Source organism: Periophthalmus magnuspinnatus, chromosome 14, assembly GCF_009829125.3.
Source record: "Periophthalmus magnuspinnatus isolate fPerMag1 chromosome 14, fPerMag1.2.pri, whole genome shotgun sequence".
Lineage (NCBI taxonomy): Eukaryota > Metazoa > Chordata > Actinopteri > Gobiiformes > Gobiidae > Periophthalmus > Periophthalmus magnuspinnatus.
In genome coordinates, this window is record NC_047139.1 from 28,763,667 (window position 1) to 28,779,673 (window position 16,007).

The following is a 16,007-nucleotide window of genomic DNA, read 5'->3' on the forward strand; positions in this document are numbered from 1 at the left end:
TATAAAATAAGCATAAGTAATATTGTAAGAAGTAAAAAATGCATAGGGAGCATTTCAAAAGAGAGGATGACTTACATGTAATTGGCCAGGTTGTGTTCATCAAAAGTGTGGGTTTCAAAACCGTGCGGTGTAGTGTCAAAGTAGTCACTCCCAATGCCACATATAAAGCATTTTGTCTATCAAAAGAAAAGTAATACATTGTGTGTTTGTGCTTACTAACGGTGAAACATTATAAACTTGTCAGTACTATTATACCTCCATATCTTCTTTGACTTGCTCCTGTTGGTCTCTCAGCTCTCCAAAAGCATCAATGATCAAACCTAAAGTCATTGTAAAAGAAAACAAATAATATATATTTTATATTTCTCACAAGTTCATCTTTATGTAGTTGTGATCTTGTCTCAGGAGTAATATCTTCACCTTGAATAATGGCCAGGAGAATGACAATAACAAAGAAGAAGAAGGTGATATCAAAGACCACTCGGTATAACTCATATTCGTCTCCAGCGGGGTCCTCAATCTCGTCCCCGATGCCGCCTCCAGCGCGCACTCCCACATACATGTGAAACAGGTAACACTGGGACAGAAAGGGCACAATTTCATAGTCAAACCATTTTTATTGAAGTAATGTAAGAACATTGTTTTATGTGTTTAATCTAGACTTTGCAGTCCATTTACATATGGTGTAATAATTCTACTTCAACACATTTAAAGGCACATTTAAGCATTTTTCTGATGGATTCTAAAATGGATTAATATTATCAGGTTAAATATTACGTAATAACTAACTTACAGTCATCATGTCGTCACATTTCATATCAGGCTCATCCTCATCTTCACTTTTGTTGTAAAATTTTCTGAAGAAGTTGAATGCGACTACAGTGTAAAGATAGACTACCACAGCCAACAAACCCACAGTCATCATGAGCTGTGCATAAAAACAATACAAGAGTCAGCAAAACATTACAGTATAAAACACATTCTATATCTGAATAAGTAGTACCTGTTTGCCATTGTGTGTGACAGATGACAGGATAGTACGCAAGGTTTTGACACCCATTGCGATATCCAACAGGTGGCAAGCAAAAAAGAAGTTGTTGTAGTGCCCAAGTAAAGACATAATCAGGTACCAACACAGATAAAGAAAGGTCTAAAAGGCAAAAAACAAGTATTTAGGCCATATCTTACTATTATAAAATCAAGCATGACAGTAACTCCGTGTTTACCCCATCTGTGAAAACTACACCAAATTTCCAAATCTGGTACTTGAGGTCAATAGAGGTCATCCTGAGATCAGAGAAGTGACGATTACTGAAAGGTCATGTCTGTGTGTATCGCATGTTTGAAATGTAAAAAATATACTGTACCATGCAAATACTGAATTGTCTGGTTCTTCCTGCTTTTTCCCATGTTGCTGACTTACATCCAGAGAGGCAAGATCTACTCCCAGAAGCTCAGCAATCCTCTCCCTGCCGTAGATATCACCGTACTTGTCCAGGACCTTGACATGAACACAGGGTCGATCACTAGTACTAATCTATTTGAATTGACCAATGAAGAGTTAACGTGAGACAAAAGATAATATACCTTTCGTTTGACAAACTTGTCCCAGTAGTTGTTTGGAAAAGAGCTGTAAGACAAAACTTAACACTCTGAATATATCCACAGTATGAGAGCTGATTTAAGCAGATGAGAGGGAGAACATACGGTGTGTTTAGGACCAGTCGGTCCCACTGGCCCTTGATGTCATCGTCCTCCGGCTGCTCTGTTATGTAAAGGCCATCAAACTCCAGCTTTCGGGCAAGTTCTTTCTCTCTTTTGAAAATCACCAGTGGAATCTGAAAGACAGTTTGAAATCCATGTTGGCTTGTCATTCATACAGTCCACTCTCAAAATTAGAATAAAGTAAATATTTAAGGAAAAATAATAAAAAGTGAAAATAATGAAACTGTAAAAAACGAACCACTTTCCTAACTCCAATTTTATTATGTACTTTTTGAGTGTTATTTGTTTTCGGCTTCACCTTGAGACAGTTGTATCCAATAATGCAGATGAATGAGATGACTGTGTGCAGAATAGCGAGGAAGGACAGAGTAGGCTGCATGTATCCAGTGCTCTCTTCTAAATAATAATAAACTGGAACATCTTCCTCTTCCTCATCTTCACTGAGTCCCGATCCCTCAGAGTCTCCAGACCCCTCAAACAAACCAGACCCTTCAAAAAGACCACTGCCCTCGGAGAATCCAGAGCCCTCCAGCTCATCTCCTTCAGGAGGAGTTTCAGACACCTGCAAAAATATAAAACAGTAAGTAAAATGTATTTACTGAGAGCAACTGATATACTGTAAATATTATTAACCCTGTAGAAAAGGAGGATGAAGTTCAATGCAAATGCAATGAAGAGAGCCAAGAAGCGCAGATTGTAGAAATTCCTTGACAGGTAGTTCTGCAGATAAAAAATAGGTATGTTACGTTGTTGTCGTTGTTAATGTGATAACGAGATCAAATACCACACCATAAATTTATTCCTCTGAGTCTCGAGCTCAGTCCAGATCTGGAAACCTCCTTTTTTCGTTTTCTTCTCTTTTTTGGTGGCACATTGGTTCTTGGGTTCCTCGGGTTGTTTTATTTCTTTGTCCTGAGACTCCTTTTCTGCCTTTTCACCACTTTCAGCACTAAAACACAAACAACAACCATAAAAACCCCAAACATCCAAGACTACTAAATTGTAAGCAACACTCTTCGACATGTAAATTGATTAACCAATTAAACAAATATAATCAGATGGAACAATAGCATTTTCTTCTAATTAAATAGCAGTTTAATGGTTCCTTACTCAGCCTTCTCAGGCTCTGGAGGGGGCTCTTCAATTGGGGCAGGTTCAGGAGGTTTCTGACCACCATCAGCCTCTTCTGGTTGCTGCTGATAAAATGATATTCATTTAACAATGCTCGCAATACATTTTAATCATACACATATATTTTCTTTACTATGATAAGCATTCACTTGAAAGACTTGCCATTTTCCTCTTGGTTATGGGGGTGCCTTCAGGTGTAGGGGGCTCCACGGTGGCCTCAATACCCATGTCTCCAAGCCCACCGGGAGCATCCATACCCGGCACCCTTCCTCCTTCATTCTCCTGAGTATCCTCCTCCTCTTCCTCTCCACTCCCAGTCTCCCCCGTGTCTGTGACCCCACCAGTGTCCTGCTCCTCTCCCGTCCGCAGCTCTCCTGGACCATCACCGTGTACGTCGTCTTGAGTCGGGTCAGGCATACTTGCTAGGATTTCAGTTACTGTTATATTTTTGGCTCCTTCCACCAGTCCACCTCCAAACAGAGTTTGCCAAATGATCATAAAGATGCCTTTGCACACACTGTAGATAAAGTGAAGGATGCTCATGAGGATGGTCCAGAAGAACACAGAAAGAGCGACCACGATTTCCTTAAGGGTCATTTTCCGGATCCTGCGATACTGACGCCGAAGATTACGGAAAGTGAAAATGCTCAGGAAGCTTAAAGTGCTATTAATGAAGTCGGCAAAAGCAGAGCTGGATTCTGGTGGTATCTCTTCTCCATTACTCTCCTCTTCACCCCCACCAGCTCCTGCGGCCTGTCCTCCCTCACCTCCAACTTCCTCTACCTCATCATCTTCCTCACCCTTCTCCTCTTCCTCCTGCTCTGAGATCTGTGACGCGATGTTCATTTCAAAGATGGTGTCCTCACAGAAGTTCACAAACATCTCCATCTTCTCGGATTCACCGCCCTCGTTCACAACATCGAATATGAACTGCCGCTTAGACTCTCGCACCTGAGGCATCTCCCACTGCTTGCGGTTGACCTCGCTGATCTCAAAGTAGATACGTTCAATCTTTCTGCTCGCGCCCATAATCTCAATACGACCCAGGAACGGCCTGAAATAGTTTAGCACGCTTTCTGCTTGTTCCAGGAAGTTCTGTAGCCTTGTATCATGGGGCACGTGCTCAGACAGGTTGGTCAACAGCACTGCGATGTTGAAGCCAATGTCCTTTGCGGGCTCCTGAAAGCGGTTGGCAAACTCCTCATAGTTTATCATGTCATTCTCATCCGCCTCAGAGCAGGACAAGAGGAACTGGATCTCAGAGGGAGTGTACTGCTTCTGACTGTCCATGGCTTTCTGGAAGTCTTTTTTGGATATGAGCCCCCGTGGGTCAGTCACATAATCACGGAAAGCGTCTGAAGCCACAATGTCTTTGAGTTTGAGGAACATGTCGAAAAACTTAAGGATCATCTCGACATTACTAGATGACTCCACTAACATGTCCACCATCTGACGAGCTATTGTACCATTCACCACATTTCCTGAAAAAGCAACGCAACATTGTTGAACATGTCAAAAAGCTAAACTAAAAAGGTTTTTTACCTTCCAACAGTGAGAGCAACATGACAACCATGTCTTTTTGAAGATCAAGAAGTTCCTTTAGCAAACCAATCTGACTGGAATCCTAAAGAGAGAAAATCGCCTTACAGTACATTCCAATGCACATCAAAACATCAAAATGAAAAACAGACAGCGTTCATGAAGATGCAGTTGTCATTTGTCACATGGGAACAAACTGTCGGGAAGCTGTGGTTATCACACGTTCATTTCAACAGAACATCAAATAACAGTATTTAATAGTAGATGAAAATGCTGTGATCAAAAAACATTAACATTTGGGACAAGGGGGAATTCAAAGTCATGCTGGGAAAAAATCCAGAAAGCTAAGCCTCCGAGTACTGGTAAAAACAAAAATAGACTTTAAATAATCTTTTTCAGAATCATCAGAATCTAATTCTGAATGTGTATTTTTAACAAATAATTGAATTTTATAATACACCAAAAGGCAATGAGCACAATGAAACAAAATATACTATTGCATTAATTTTAACTTAACTCAACACTTGACAATATTAATCAACGCTTTGACTGAGGTTTTAAATGTATACAATGTATATTACTATAATAACTTTCAGAAAACAGAACAACACAGAAGCCACAAGAAAGTCACCACACGCAAAAGCACATCATTTGCATTAGGTGTTAGTAGAAGCTTAGTGAAGTCTGACTTGAGTTAAACGTGTGCACACAGGGTGGATGTCAAGGTAACGCCAAATAATCTCGTATTAAAGTGTTTACTCCAACCGACAGTGGAGGTTAAAGGTCAAACCCTTCCTCAGGGAGTTTTGCAATCACCTGCTTCAATTCAAAAAAATAATTTATTTACTCAACAAATTAGTGTTAGACCAGAATGAAGCCTATATATACTATATATTCCCCCACAATGTCATAATAATATAAAATAACAGCACCACTTAGTAACATGGTGCTTTGTCCTGCTACAATAAGAAACTTGGAGAGGATTATCCTGACATAAGTGGATCTAACCAGGATGCAGTTCAATCGCTGAAGCAGGTGAGCTAAAACAGCCTGATAAGAGAAACCAACACTGAACTAGTAAACACATTATCACATCAATAGATAATGAAATAGATACATACTTTACCCTGCAATGACCATGTGGAAGACAGTTTCAATAATTATTATTCAGCTTTTGAACATTGTACATGTATATGTCATCACATTTGAAATATTTATATAAGCTCGGGCCTAAATGTGTGCATGTATAAGGGTGAATGGGTGAAGCTGACAGTGCTAGAGCTGTGTTAGGTGAATTATGAGTTAGAATTTGCTGAGCTGGAGACTTCAGGATGCAGTAAGGCTATGCGCTACACTGTACAAGGTTATACATGCAGTACACTGAACCAGGCTATAGGCCTCAGTCATCCATGAAGAATGACTTCAGTTATGAGACTCCCTCAAAGTATTTTATTTGTAAGGTGTTTCACCATATGGTCTGCAGCGGTTCCACACTTTCACATTGATTTACATACTATCCATAAAAAAATGAGACTAACACAGTGTATGAAGATGCACTGATGCATATTGCATTTTATTCCTGCCATGCTGATTAAATTTAAAAGTGTGGAAGCACTTTTGACCCAGTCCATACTGGTGGTACAAATAAACTGTGAATACTTCTCGGGATACCAGAACGGCTTTGCTTTATTAATAAATCTTTTATTTAAGTAATTTATATGCAAATACACTTGGAATGCTCTTGGACCATCAAGTCCTGACTGTAGTATTCACATTCTGTCCGGTAAATGTGTCTTTGACCATATCAAGCCCCATGTTTATGGGACTGATGTCTGTCTGTCAATATTATATATTATTTATAAGATTATATAATATTTAAGCACAATTCTAGCAGCAACTAAAGGTTTGTTTTTCTATTTTAAAGTCACACTAGACAACTTGAGTGCAGTACCACCATAGGACTAAAGCACATTTATCCTACTGAAGCCTGATATTCAACCAAAATATTTAGTACTCATCATCATGTGCATCTGGGGGTCTGTTTTAGATGTTTAAAATATTAGCATAGTTAGGATCTAGTGCTTTTTATTCTCAGCAGAAAATCTAAAAATGTGTTTTTATAGAAAGGCAAAAGTTTATTTTTGTTCTTACCTGAGCGAGCTTCATCATCATATGAGCAAATACATGAAGGAAACCAACAATTGCATCCCACAGTCTGCTGTGAGCTAGGGACTGCTGGTTACCAGTGCATGGACCCTGAAAGAAAAGACATTTAATAAACATGACAGTATCAAATGAGAGAGTTCACTCAGACTCACCTGTATGTACTCTGTGAGACTGTTGAAAATCTGTTTTGCCACCGTCATGGCTTTGGAGAAGTTCTTTTTGCCTGGTTCATCAATGACGTCTTTTCCAGAATAATACCAGTAGAAATCACTGATAGACTCCTGGGAAAATATTATGGAATTTTTATGCAAAAAATGATATATATTTATATATTTTTGTTACAATTGAAACTCCTGTGATGTGGCAAACCAACACAATTATTGCTTGCACCTGAAGTCGAAGAAGGTAATCAACAGTGCAGATAATGATGTTGATGGTGGTCGTACTGCCCGTCTGTGTACGCAAGTAATTTTGAAAATCTGTAGTGACATATTACAAAATAGTGTTTTATAATTATGTAATTTATGGACCTTAGGATTGACAACGCTTTTGATATGATCAAACCCACCATTATTATGACCCTCACAAAGCAACTGCAAAAACCGAAAGAGGTCACATGTGAATTCATCATCAGCCATGACTTTTTCATCTAAAAAGAAAAGAAGAAAACGTTACATTCAATTTTAAACATTAGAACAAAGAGTCTTTATGTTAGAATGTGAAACGTGAGTAAATCTAAGAAATGTAATAAAATCAATTCATTGTAACTTACCATATAATCTCTGATTGTGGTTTAGTATGCCACACTGCAAAACCACACACCAGAGCAAAGGTTTCTCATAAAATAAATGAGTCACAGTAGTTAGTATTCATTATTTTGGTAATAAACAAACAGAATGATATTTTAAAATGTCTTAAATAATAGGTGTTGAAGTGCTAAGCCCGAGGATTTTATTATTCAAATTGAAACTAAATCTAAGCCTGTGGATTTTATTATTAAAATAGATTTTCTTTCTTTCTAAATGTGGAAACTTTTTGTTGTAGCATGGTATCCGAATGGCTAGCAAGAATAAAGAATGACTTGAGATCTGTTGTGTACTTTTCCAATCAGACAATTTTAAAATAATCATTCTCATGACTTAATAGACACACTTTTTATCTGAAATATTCTGCTACCATACAAAACAACACTACATGACATAAATATGACAATACAACATATATAATACAGTATTATAGCACATACTAAGCGGCTGTATTTTACAGACACACAGAAAAACACAATGAACCTGGACAACTAGTCAACAAACTAGTCTAACCATTTCATGTGATTTAAGCAGCACACACATTGTTCTTAAAGGATCACATCGTTTTTGGCCAAGTAGCCATGGGCAGAGAGAACAAAAACACATGCACATCCAAGAGTTTTAAGAGTTACGATAAGAGAGACTGGGTCAGTGTCCATCAAACCGTAAAACGTGACTAATGCAAATCAAGTGACCATGAAATTGTTCACATGGTGGTCACATGATTTTCCCTCTCCAGAGTTGAAATAGCAGAAAATAATACAAAATAAGTAAAACACCACTCATGGTTTTAGTGGTTTTAAGTGAGATTAGACCAGATTTCATTCATTGCCCTTTGCAAATGAATGACAACAGATTTGAAGAAATGGGGATGGAAGATGGACAGGATGAGCCAGTCCCCTTTTGGCAGAAATATAGAGTTAGTTTAGACAGAAGAAATGGCGATACAGGGACAGCAGCAGGAGAGAGAGGGAAGAGAAGCAGAGAGACAGGTGGATAGTAATGTGATTTACCCCGATCTAGGTTCATGTCTGAGGACCATGAAACGAGGGACAAGGGAGAGGTGGCAGTGATCATGGGGAAGGGAGAGAGGATCAGTTTGTTGACAACAGAAAAGGACTAAGATGAGGACGAGGATTAACATCACTCCATGGAAAATTATAAGAATTATCAATGGGCCCCCACAATTAGGTCACAAAATGGTCGGTAATGTTCAATCAAGTCCAATGTAGCTACACTGTACAACAAAACAAGCTTAACTCCAATGTTAATTTAAGGTTAGAAAACTGGTCATTCAATTAAGACAATCCGTCACCAGGAAATAAGACTTTTAACAGGAGTTGATCAGTTGTTTTCTCAGTTAAGAATGATATGCACAATTAGCACTATAATGACACCCAATCAGCAATGCACATAATGTTACTAATTGAATGTTATACATTTTTTTCATCACATTTTTTAATCTGATGCACTAGTACAAATCTTTTATATTCTACCTTTCTTTATCCATGATAAAATATCGGTGTTGCTTAGGACAAAATATTAGCATATACTTTTACATTTTGTCCATATATAACTTTATCAAATATAATAGGAAAGTAGAAAAAAGTACACTGAGCATATTGACTTACTCGTGCCTTCTTCTGAAACCATGCCCAGCCCTTCGGCCTTATTCTGTCTTTCAAAGGCATTCAGATCCAATACACTGCAAGATAAAGTAACGATCAATATGAATGTTACAGTTAGTCAGAGCTGAACAAACTCACCAACAAGTCTGCATCAGAGACTGGACACTCAAAAAGAAGCCCACGTCCTTCTTGTCCTTCAAATACTCCAACATTTTCTATGAAGTAATAATATAATTAAAAATATTTTTCCCAATATTTAATACATTTTTCAAAGACTTACTCGCTGAACCACACTGTTCCCTCCATTCAGAATAGAGATACCCAACTTAAGAGTTGTGGACACCATCGGGCCAGTTTCACCTATAGAACATAGTGATGATTAAAAATGAGGTATAAAACAAGAGAAAAAAGGATTAGAGCGATTTAAACCTTTGCAGGCACTGATCATTTGAAGAACCATCTCTGCAGCTCCGCGGTTGTGAAGTCTTGACTGCTGATACAGCAGCCTTTGTTTTTCCATCTCTTTTTCCTGAAGATAAATACATGATAATAAATATATTTATAAAATACAGTTCAAAGTCAAGGCTTTAGTTAACAAACAATAGAATGATCATTGAACATCTCAAATGGAATTTGTTTATGTATCTGAGGCATCCAAATACATAAACGACAATAAAAGTTTATATGTTTATATTTTTACACATATATTCTCAATATTTACTTACCTCTGGCCCAACATCATTATAATTATTAATCACTTTTATGATTACTCAATAACATCAACACTATTACACTCTTTCACACATTCAGTCCATTTCATTTGTTAATATGAAGTGTTTAGACTACTTTTCCACGTTTGCAGCACTTAGCAAACGCTGGACTACAGAAAGCACCTCTCTTACAATATTTTCAAATTTGTCTATACTTTATATAACGATACAGTATTTATACAGTATGTAGCTAGCAGGCCTATAATAATATACAATATTATCATATGAGATTCACTCATTCATTTTCCCATTCAGACACCCCACCTCCCACACCACCCTGCCTCCCCCCTCCCACATGTGCCTAGCCCTGGTTTACCCACTATGTGTGGTGCAGGGGCCTCAGGTCTAACATGTTACACCTCTTCTTCCAGACTAATCTATGTGCGGCACATCCTAAATGTAGAGGATCATGTATGCAGTGGGAGTAATAGGCTTATCTGGCTTTCTTCTCTGTAGTCTGTCAGTTGACTATGTGAGTGAGGAGGGATACTGATCAGTTCATGCCATTAATAATAAACACTGTTATGATAACATAAGACATGACATGGAGAGATGGAGAGACAGACAGCTATATAAACTGGGAGGAGGAACTTCAATATCTCTTTATTTTCAACTTCTAAATTGAAGATGTCTTAATGACAATGTCTTACTGACATATCCAACTTCCCAGTCTAATATGAGCCTTAAGACATAGACAGGAGGCTTTACTGCAAACAATATGGTAATCTACTTTACAATATATTCTTCTACTGACTCCAGTGTAGTTTCTGTATTGGCAAGTAAAGGCTAACAAACAGGATTTGCAACATTTTGCATTTTTTGAAAAAGGGCATGTGCTTTAGATTATTGCCTTGAGGACAAAACCTTTGAGGACAAAACCTTTGACAAACCTAAAACAAACTGGCTAAAAGTAAACGTTAGGATTAGTACATAGTTCATACTGAATAATTGTTAATCAATTTGGTCCAATCCAATTATTTTTGGAATTTTTAATGTATTTTTTGGTGATAAAATTGCAATATATATATATATATATATATATATATATATATATATATATATATATATATATATATATATATATATATATATATATATATATATATATATATATATATATATTACACTGGATTGGTCCAAATTGTTCATAACAAAAACACACCAAAGACAAACAGAGGAAGGCGAGACAGAGAGATGTGATGGTGAAGTGATGTCTGATGATGAATCACTCGTGCGTCGAAAGCTACCGCTGTGTCCTGGTCCCAGCCCCTCGCCGCCCATTACCAGTTCTGACTGTCGCACCTCAAAGGACATCTCATCCTCTGTACTTTCAAACATTTCCTCTCCTCCTTCTTCCTCTTCGTCAATATGGCAACTCTACAAATTTTAAAAAGTTGAGTCATATTTTCACTATGGCTGTGATTTCCAACACATGTTAGTTTGACTTACCTTTGCCATAATATCAGCATATGCCATGTAAAGATAATCTGTGTCAAGTTTGCTGTAGTACAAGAACATAAAAGAATCAAAGAGTGATTAAAAAATACTTTAAACAATGTGATATACAAACAACAATGTGAATAAATATCTTAAAACAACTTGTAACCTCTTTTCTGTTAAAGCTGTGCGGCTAAAATGCAGTATAAGTTGATGGAGAGGATCGGGCTTTGTTTCTTTTTCCTCTTCTTCTTCTACTTCTTCCTGCTCCAGAGCTTTCTGTGGATAAGAAGCAAATGTGAACAAAAACATACATTTGACAGAAATAGACGTAGCATGGAAATGGGATGAGAACATGGCACTTACGGATAGGTCGTCTATCATCCGGTCCTCAAACGCATAACCTTCGGAGAAAAGCCAGTTGCGTTTGTAACCTTCAAGGAACATATTTGAGGCTCTATGTCTGCAAAATAAACACACAGAGTCACAGGTGAATTTCCTTATATTAAAATTGTAGTTTAATTAATGAATAAAATGAATTTACCTTGGGATGTTGTACAAAGGTGTCATCCTGAAGCAAGCAACTACTGCACGACGCCTCTGCTTTGACAGTAGTTTGTGCCACACCATTTTCTTGGACTTAAAGGGGTGCTCTGTCTATTTGCACAAAGTTGCAGACCAGATACCAAGAGTATACATTGAGGTGGGAGATATATCAAAAAAGTAGACAATATCATAATTGTTGTTCTTGAGATATGCAAAATCTGAATATTTATTTATCAGCAATTATTAAAAGCATTATGACAGCAGAAAGTGCTCATTAAAAATAAAATGAACAGAAACATCTAGTGTCATCTTACAAACAAGGATATAAAATGGTATTTCTGCACTTTTTTGGTATATTTTATGGTTAATTCATGTTTTTCCTGATGCATTGTTTAAAGACTGTCTAAATATTGTTATCATTGTTTACCACGTACCACTTCAAGATGGTAGAGTACAGCAGAAACCTCCTGGACTCTCTTCACAACTTTTACTGGAGCATCTGCGTCCTCTGCCTTCCCAGCCATCTCTTTGTATAGAGCCATCTGCCAGCGCATGGACGGATTGTCCACCTTTTCAAAACAGAGCCACTGATTTTGGACAAACCTGTAAATTATACTCAATAAACTGATTTGATGATTGTACCTTCCCCTGAAGATGGAGATTGTTTTGCAGAAACTCTCTTACTTCCTCATCTGTGTCCCTCTACAAAATACATACAAATATAGTGAACTGAAAATATATGATTGTTGCTTAATATTGTGAGATAAGATACAGAGATAAAGTAAGCATGACATTTAAGGGCCTGTACCTGATTTTGACTCAAGAATTTTAACTGTTAACCCCGCCCACTCCCATGACCATGACACAGAATCGTCTGTCTGTAATAGTAAATGACGAAGTTTAAATCTGTCAACTGGACAAATTGTTGTAGGAGTGAAGATGTTTCGCTGCTCATCCAAGCTGCTTCTTCAGTTCTGGTGAGAATGCCCGTGGCCACTGCCTTAAATCTATCTAACTACACTGAAACTAAAAAGACCTTTTTACAGTTTCTGTTTGTAGGCTAGGTCTATTGTACTATCCTAAGTGTGCACTGTGCCTGAGACCTACTTGGCATAGTCATTCAGGTCCCTAATGAGTGACTCCATTCAGTGTAGTGAAGAGTTCAGTGAGCGTTACATTGAAGAAACTAAACAGCCACTCCATAAGAGAATACACAAACACCGTCACGAGAATTCCCCTGGACCCAGTCTACCATACAAATCCACATCAAAGACACTAACCATAGTGAGCTACAGATCTTAGCCAAAAAAAGTAAATGGTTTGAGAGGGGAGTAAAAAGCAATTTTTGTTAGGAAAGACAATCTTTCCTTGAATAGGAATGGGGGCTTCAGACATCATCTATCCCCCATCTATAACTCTATCCTCAGACCCAAAGCAAACAAAGACAACAGGGCTAGCCAGGATGCTAATTGGTGTGAAAGCACACATTAGGGGCCTGACTATGCTAAGTAGGGCTCAGGCACAGTACACACTTAGGGTAGCACAACAGACCTAGCCTACAAACAGAAACTGTAAAAAAAAAAGAAGGTGTTTTTAGTTTCAGTGTAGTTAGCTTCTCCTTTCAGACAGATATAAGTAATCTGACCAGAACTGACGAAACGTCTTCACTCCTACAATGTTTTGTCCAGTTGACAGATTTTATATTTTTCTTTTGCTATGGATCAGACCTGGACGACTGAAGGATTACACAGATCATTTCTCAATGATCATAATACACTGCATAAGGGCATCTGCTTTAACCAGGCACCAGCCAAATCAAGTACACGTCCTTTATTGTTACAGATATGTTAGTTAAATCTACCAGTGAGTATCGTATCTTGGCCAGGTTTATGAGCTCCTGGTCAGCGGGGGAGCACATGTTTAGTCCAATGGGCAGCATCTTTTTCAGAGCAGCCACAATGAGAGAGGTCTGCACGGAGTAGCGGTCTCCACGCTTCTTCTTCTTGGTTCTTTCTGCATCTGAGCCTCCGCCCTGAAATACAGAAAGATGATCTACAGAGCATTCAAAGTACCTCATAATGTGCCAAAGAGGTGACCAAGACCAGCTGTTTTTAAATCCCTTTTGGACAGTGGCTTGGGCAATTGTGAATCACATTACTTGTCAAGCAATAAAGAATGCCATATTACAAAACCCTTCAAAACCATAATAACCAATTAACTTGAAAAACAAAATATCATATTATCATAATATCATTTGCTGTTGATCCACTGACAGTCCTTTAACCTGGGCTTCTTGACATAGTAGAGTTTAACCTCACTGCCATGGTTTGAGGTTGTTACAGGAATAGGTAAGGGCCATGTTATAAGGAAACAATAGGACACAGCTTATTTGAGGAAGGAACAGGGTCAATTTCAACACACCCATGCATAAGACAGCATACACAATATAGCAAATACACTGAAGCGGTTTGTATAAGGTCAATATATTTGGGTTGGGTTGTGAGTTGAGTATTAGTAAATAGAACTTAAGCATTAGTTGCATTATTTCTATATTAATCTGGTATTAGCACGCACACTAAAGTATATTTACTTTGAGTCCTCCTGCTATCTGCTCTTTCTAGAGTCCTCCAAAACGAGCATAACACATGTCATACAGTATATTTAGTTTAGTTAATGCAAGCTGTAAATTTAGATTCAACATATTTAATGCAAATACATCAAAAAGAAGTACTTTAAATACTTTAAGACAAAACAAAAAAGAATGTAAATTAGATGTAAAAATATGAATTTCTGGAATAATTATGTAGTGATAACATACCAAAATGAAAGTGAAAATAAAATGTGTGCAAGAAAAATGTCTTCATATCTACATGTGAGCTACTAACTTAGTGCCAGATGCATGTGTGTTACTGAACACTAGTAAGGAAAAAACAGGGGACATTTAGTGGATCACTTTGTGTCTAACAACATATTAATATCGTGGTTAGAATTGGGTCATTAAGCACATATGTGCGGAAGAGGTCAGTTAGAAAATGTTATCTTATATTTGACTGTTAGTGGGTGTGTTTATCAGGAACTATTAAGGAAACTAAACCATGTTGTGCCATGGCATTTCCAGGGAGGAAAGAAGAAAGAGCACAGAGAAGACTAACATCACCCCCTAATGGCAAAAAGCTGCATTACAAAAGCTACATGTCATCCATCCTTGAAAAAAATAAACAAGACATATTGAAAGACTGTGACTCAGCTATGTTGAAAAAAGAGCAAACTCAGAGTGTCTGGACGATGGCACGGTGCTCACGGCAGCATTTGGTCCGGCCTGAGCCCAGTGCCATGAGCCCAGCTTTAGCTGAGTACTTTCATCAAGCGCCTCCAGACTCCCCCCCTCACACACTGGCAGGACAGAGGAGCGGCCACAGGGGGCAGCGTCCTGTCCAATATGCAGTCTATTTGTATCTGTATTTGTGTCAGGGCATGTAGGGTGTAGCAATGATCAGAGTATTACATGATACTGTGGCTCTAATGCCAGTGTAAGTGGATACAAACTGACTATGTTGCTTCTCTGAAGGAAGGCTTGAAAGGATTTTTATCTTCTATTTATATCTAAGAATAACACTGTATCTATAGCAATGACACATTCTTAACAAGGCTACTCATGAACTGAAATGTCTTCATGGCTAAGTAGGACTACAGCTGCAAATACAAAATAGTATTCAGGAAGAGACTAGATTATCTTCAGTCATGCCTTCATCATGTGACCATGAGTTATTTGTAATATATGGATCAGATGTGCCAGTGTGCTGGAGAGGTTGATGAAAAGCTCCCCCACAGTGAGGTGCCATGCGATCAGCACAGCGGACGTGCAGAAACAAAGTCTAACCTCTGAGTCCCCGCCCTGGAAACCCAACAGAGATGGACAAGAGGCAGCCAGAGAAAACATAATGTTAACACCCATATCTTCAACGGACCCAAACATCACAACATCTACACAAAGCTGGGAATATTGTTTGTGATAATACACAAAAGAGGCATGTTTTTCATAACATAAACACAGAATACTAGCTGATTGTATTTATGGATTGCATATTACATTTATGAAGTAATGCATTACCATCATATTTTCTATAAAAGACCCTCTGATTGACTCACCTTGCTCATTTTGCTCTTGCTGTCAGCCGTCAGAAAAGACATGTTGTTGATCTCATTCATCACCACAAAGTTCTGTTCTTCTCTCTTAAAGTTCTGCACGTAGATTAAGA

General features: G+C 38.0%; 1 protein-coding gene across 14 annotated transcripts in view; it reads right to left on the bottom strand.

The window, feature by feature from the left end:
* The window catches only part of LOC117380997 (ryanodine receptor 1-like), a 42,573-nt gene that overhangs the window by 548 nt on the left and 26,018 nt on the right, over positions 1–16,007 (bottom strand). The window contains exons 72-105 of one of the 14 annotated variants that reach the window (XM_055226958.1): positions 15,898–15,990; positions 15,629–15,643; positions 13,610–13,780; positions 12,391–12,450; positions 12,183–12,317; positions 11,747–11,859; positions 11,569–11,665; positions 11,372–11,481; positions 11,215–11,266; positions 11,068–11,142; positions 9,425–9,524; positions 9,276–9,355; positions 9,134–9,210; positions 8,999–9,072; positions 8,381–8,398; positions 7,130–7,210; positions 6,952–7,040; positions 6,714–6,842; positions 6,547–6,651; positions 4,399–4,480; positions 3,019–4,337; positions 2,836–2,921; positions 2,515–2,674; positions 2,359–2,445; positions 2,024–2,287; positions 1,708–1,838; positions 1,588–1,630; positions 1,368–1,501; positions 1,227–1,287; positions 1,004–1,150; positions 794–928; positions 421–577; positions 256–320; positions 76–176 (exon numbers count right to left, since the gene is read on the bottom strand). In XM_055226958.1, the coding sequence (XP_055082933.1) occupies positions 76–176; positions 256–320; positions 421–577; positions 794–928; positions 1,004–1,150; positions 1,227–1,287; positions 1,368–1,501; positions 1,588–1,630; positions 1,708–1,838; positions 2,024–2,287; positions 2,359–2,445; positions 2,515–2,674; positions 2,836–2,921; positions 3,019–4,337; positions 4,399–4,480; positions 6,547–6,651; positions 6,714–6,842; positions 6,952–7,040; positions 7,130–7,210; positions 8,381–8,398; positions 8,999–9,072; positions 9,134–9,210; positions 9,276–9,355; positions 9,425–9,524; positions 11,068–11,142; positions 11,215–11,266; positions 11,372–11,481; positions 11,569–11,665; positions 11,747–11,859; positions 12,183–12,317; positions 12,391–12,450; positions 13,610–13,780; positions 15,629–15,643; positions 15,898–15,990 (4,646 nt within the window). Of the gene's footprint in view, positions 1–75; positions 177–255; positions 321–420; positions 578–793; positions 929–1,003; positions 1,151–1,226; positions 1,288–1,367; positions 1,502–1,587; positions 1,631–1,707; positions 1,839–2,023; positions 2,288–2,358; positions 2,446–2,514; positions 2,675–2,835; positions 2,922–3,018; positions 4,338–4,398; positions 4,481–6,546; positions 6,652–6,713; positions 6,843–6,951; positions 7,041–7,129; positions 7,211–8,380; positions 8,399–8,998; positions 9,073–9,133; positions 9,211–9,275; positions 9,356–9,424; positions 9,525–11,049; positions 11,143–11,214; positions 11,267–11,371; positions 11,666–11,746; positions 11,860–12,182; positions 12,318–12,390; positions 12,451–13,609; positions 13,781–15,628; positions 15,644–15,897; positions 15,991–16,007 lie in introns of all 14 variants that reach the window. The other 13 variants (XM_055226955.1, XM_055226954.1, XM_055226961.1 and 10 more) reach the window with 13 other exon arrangements.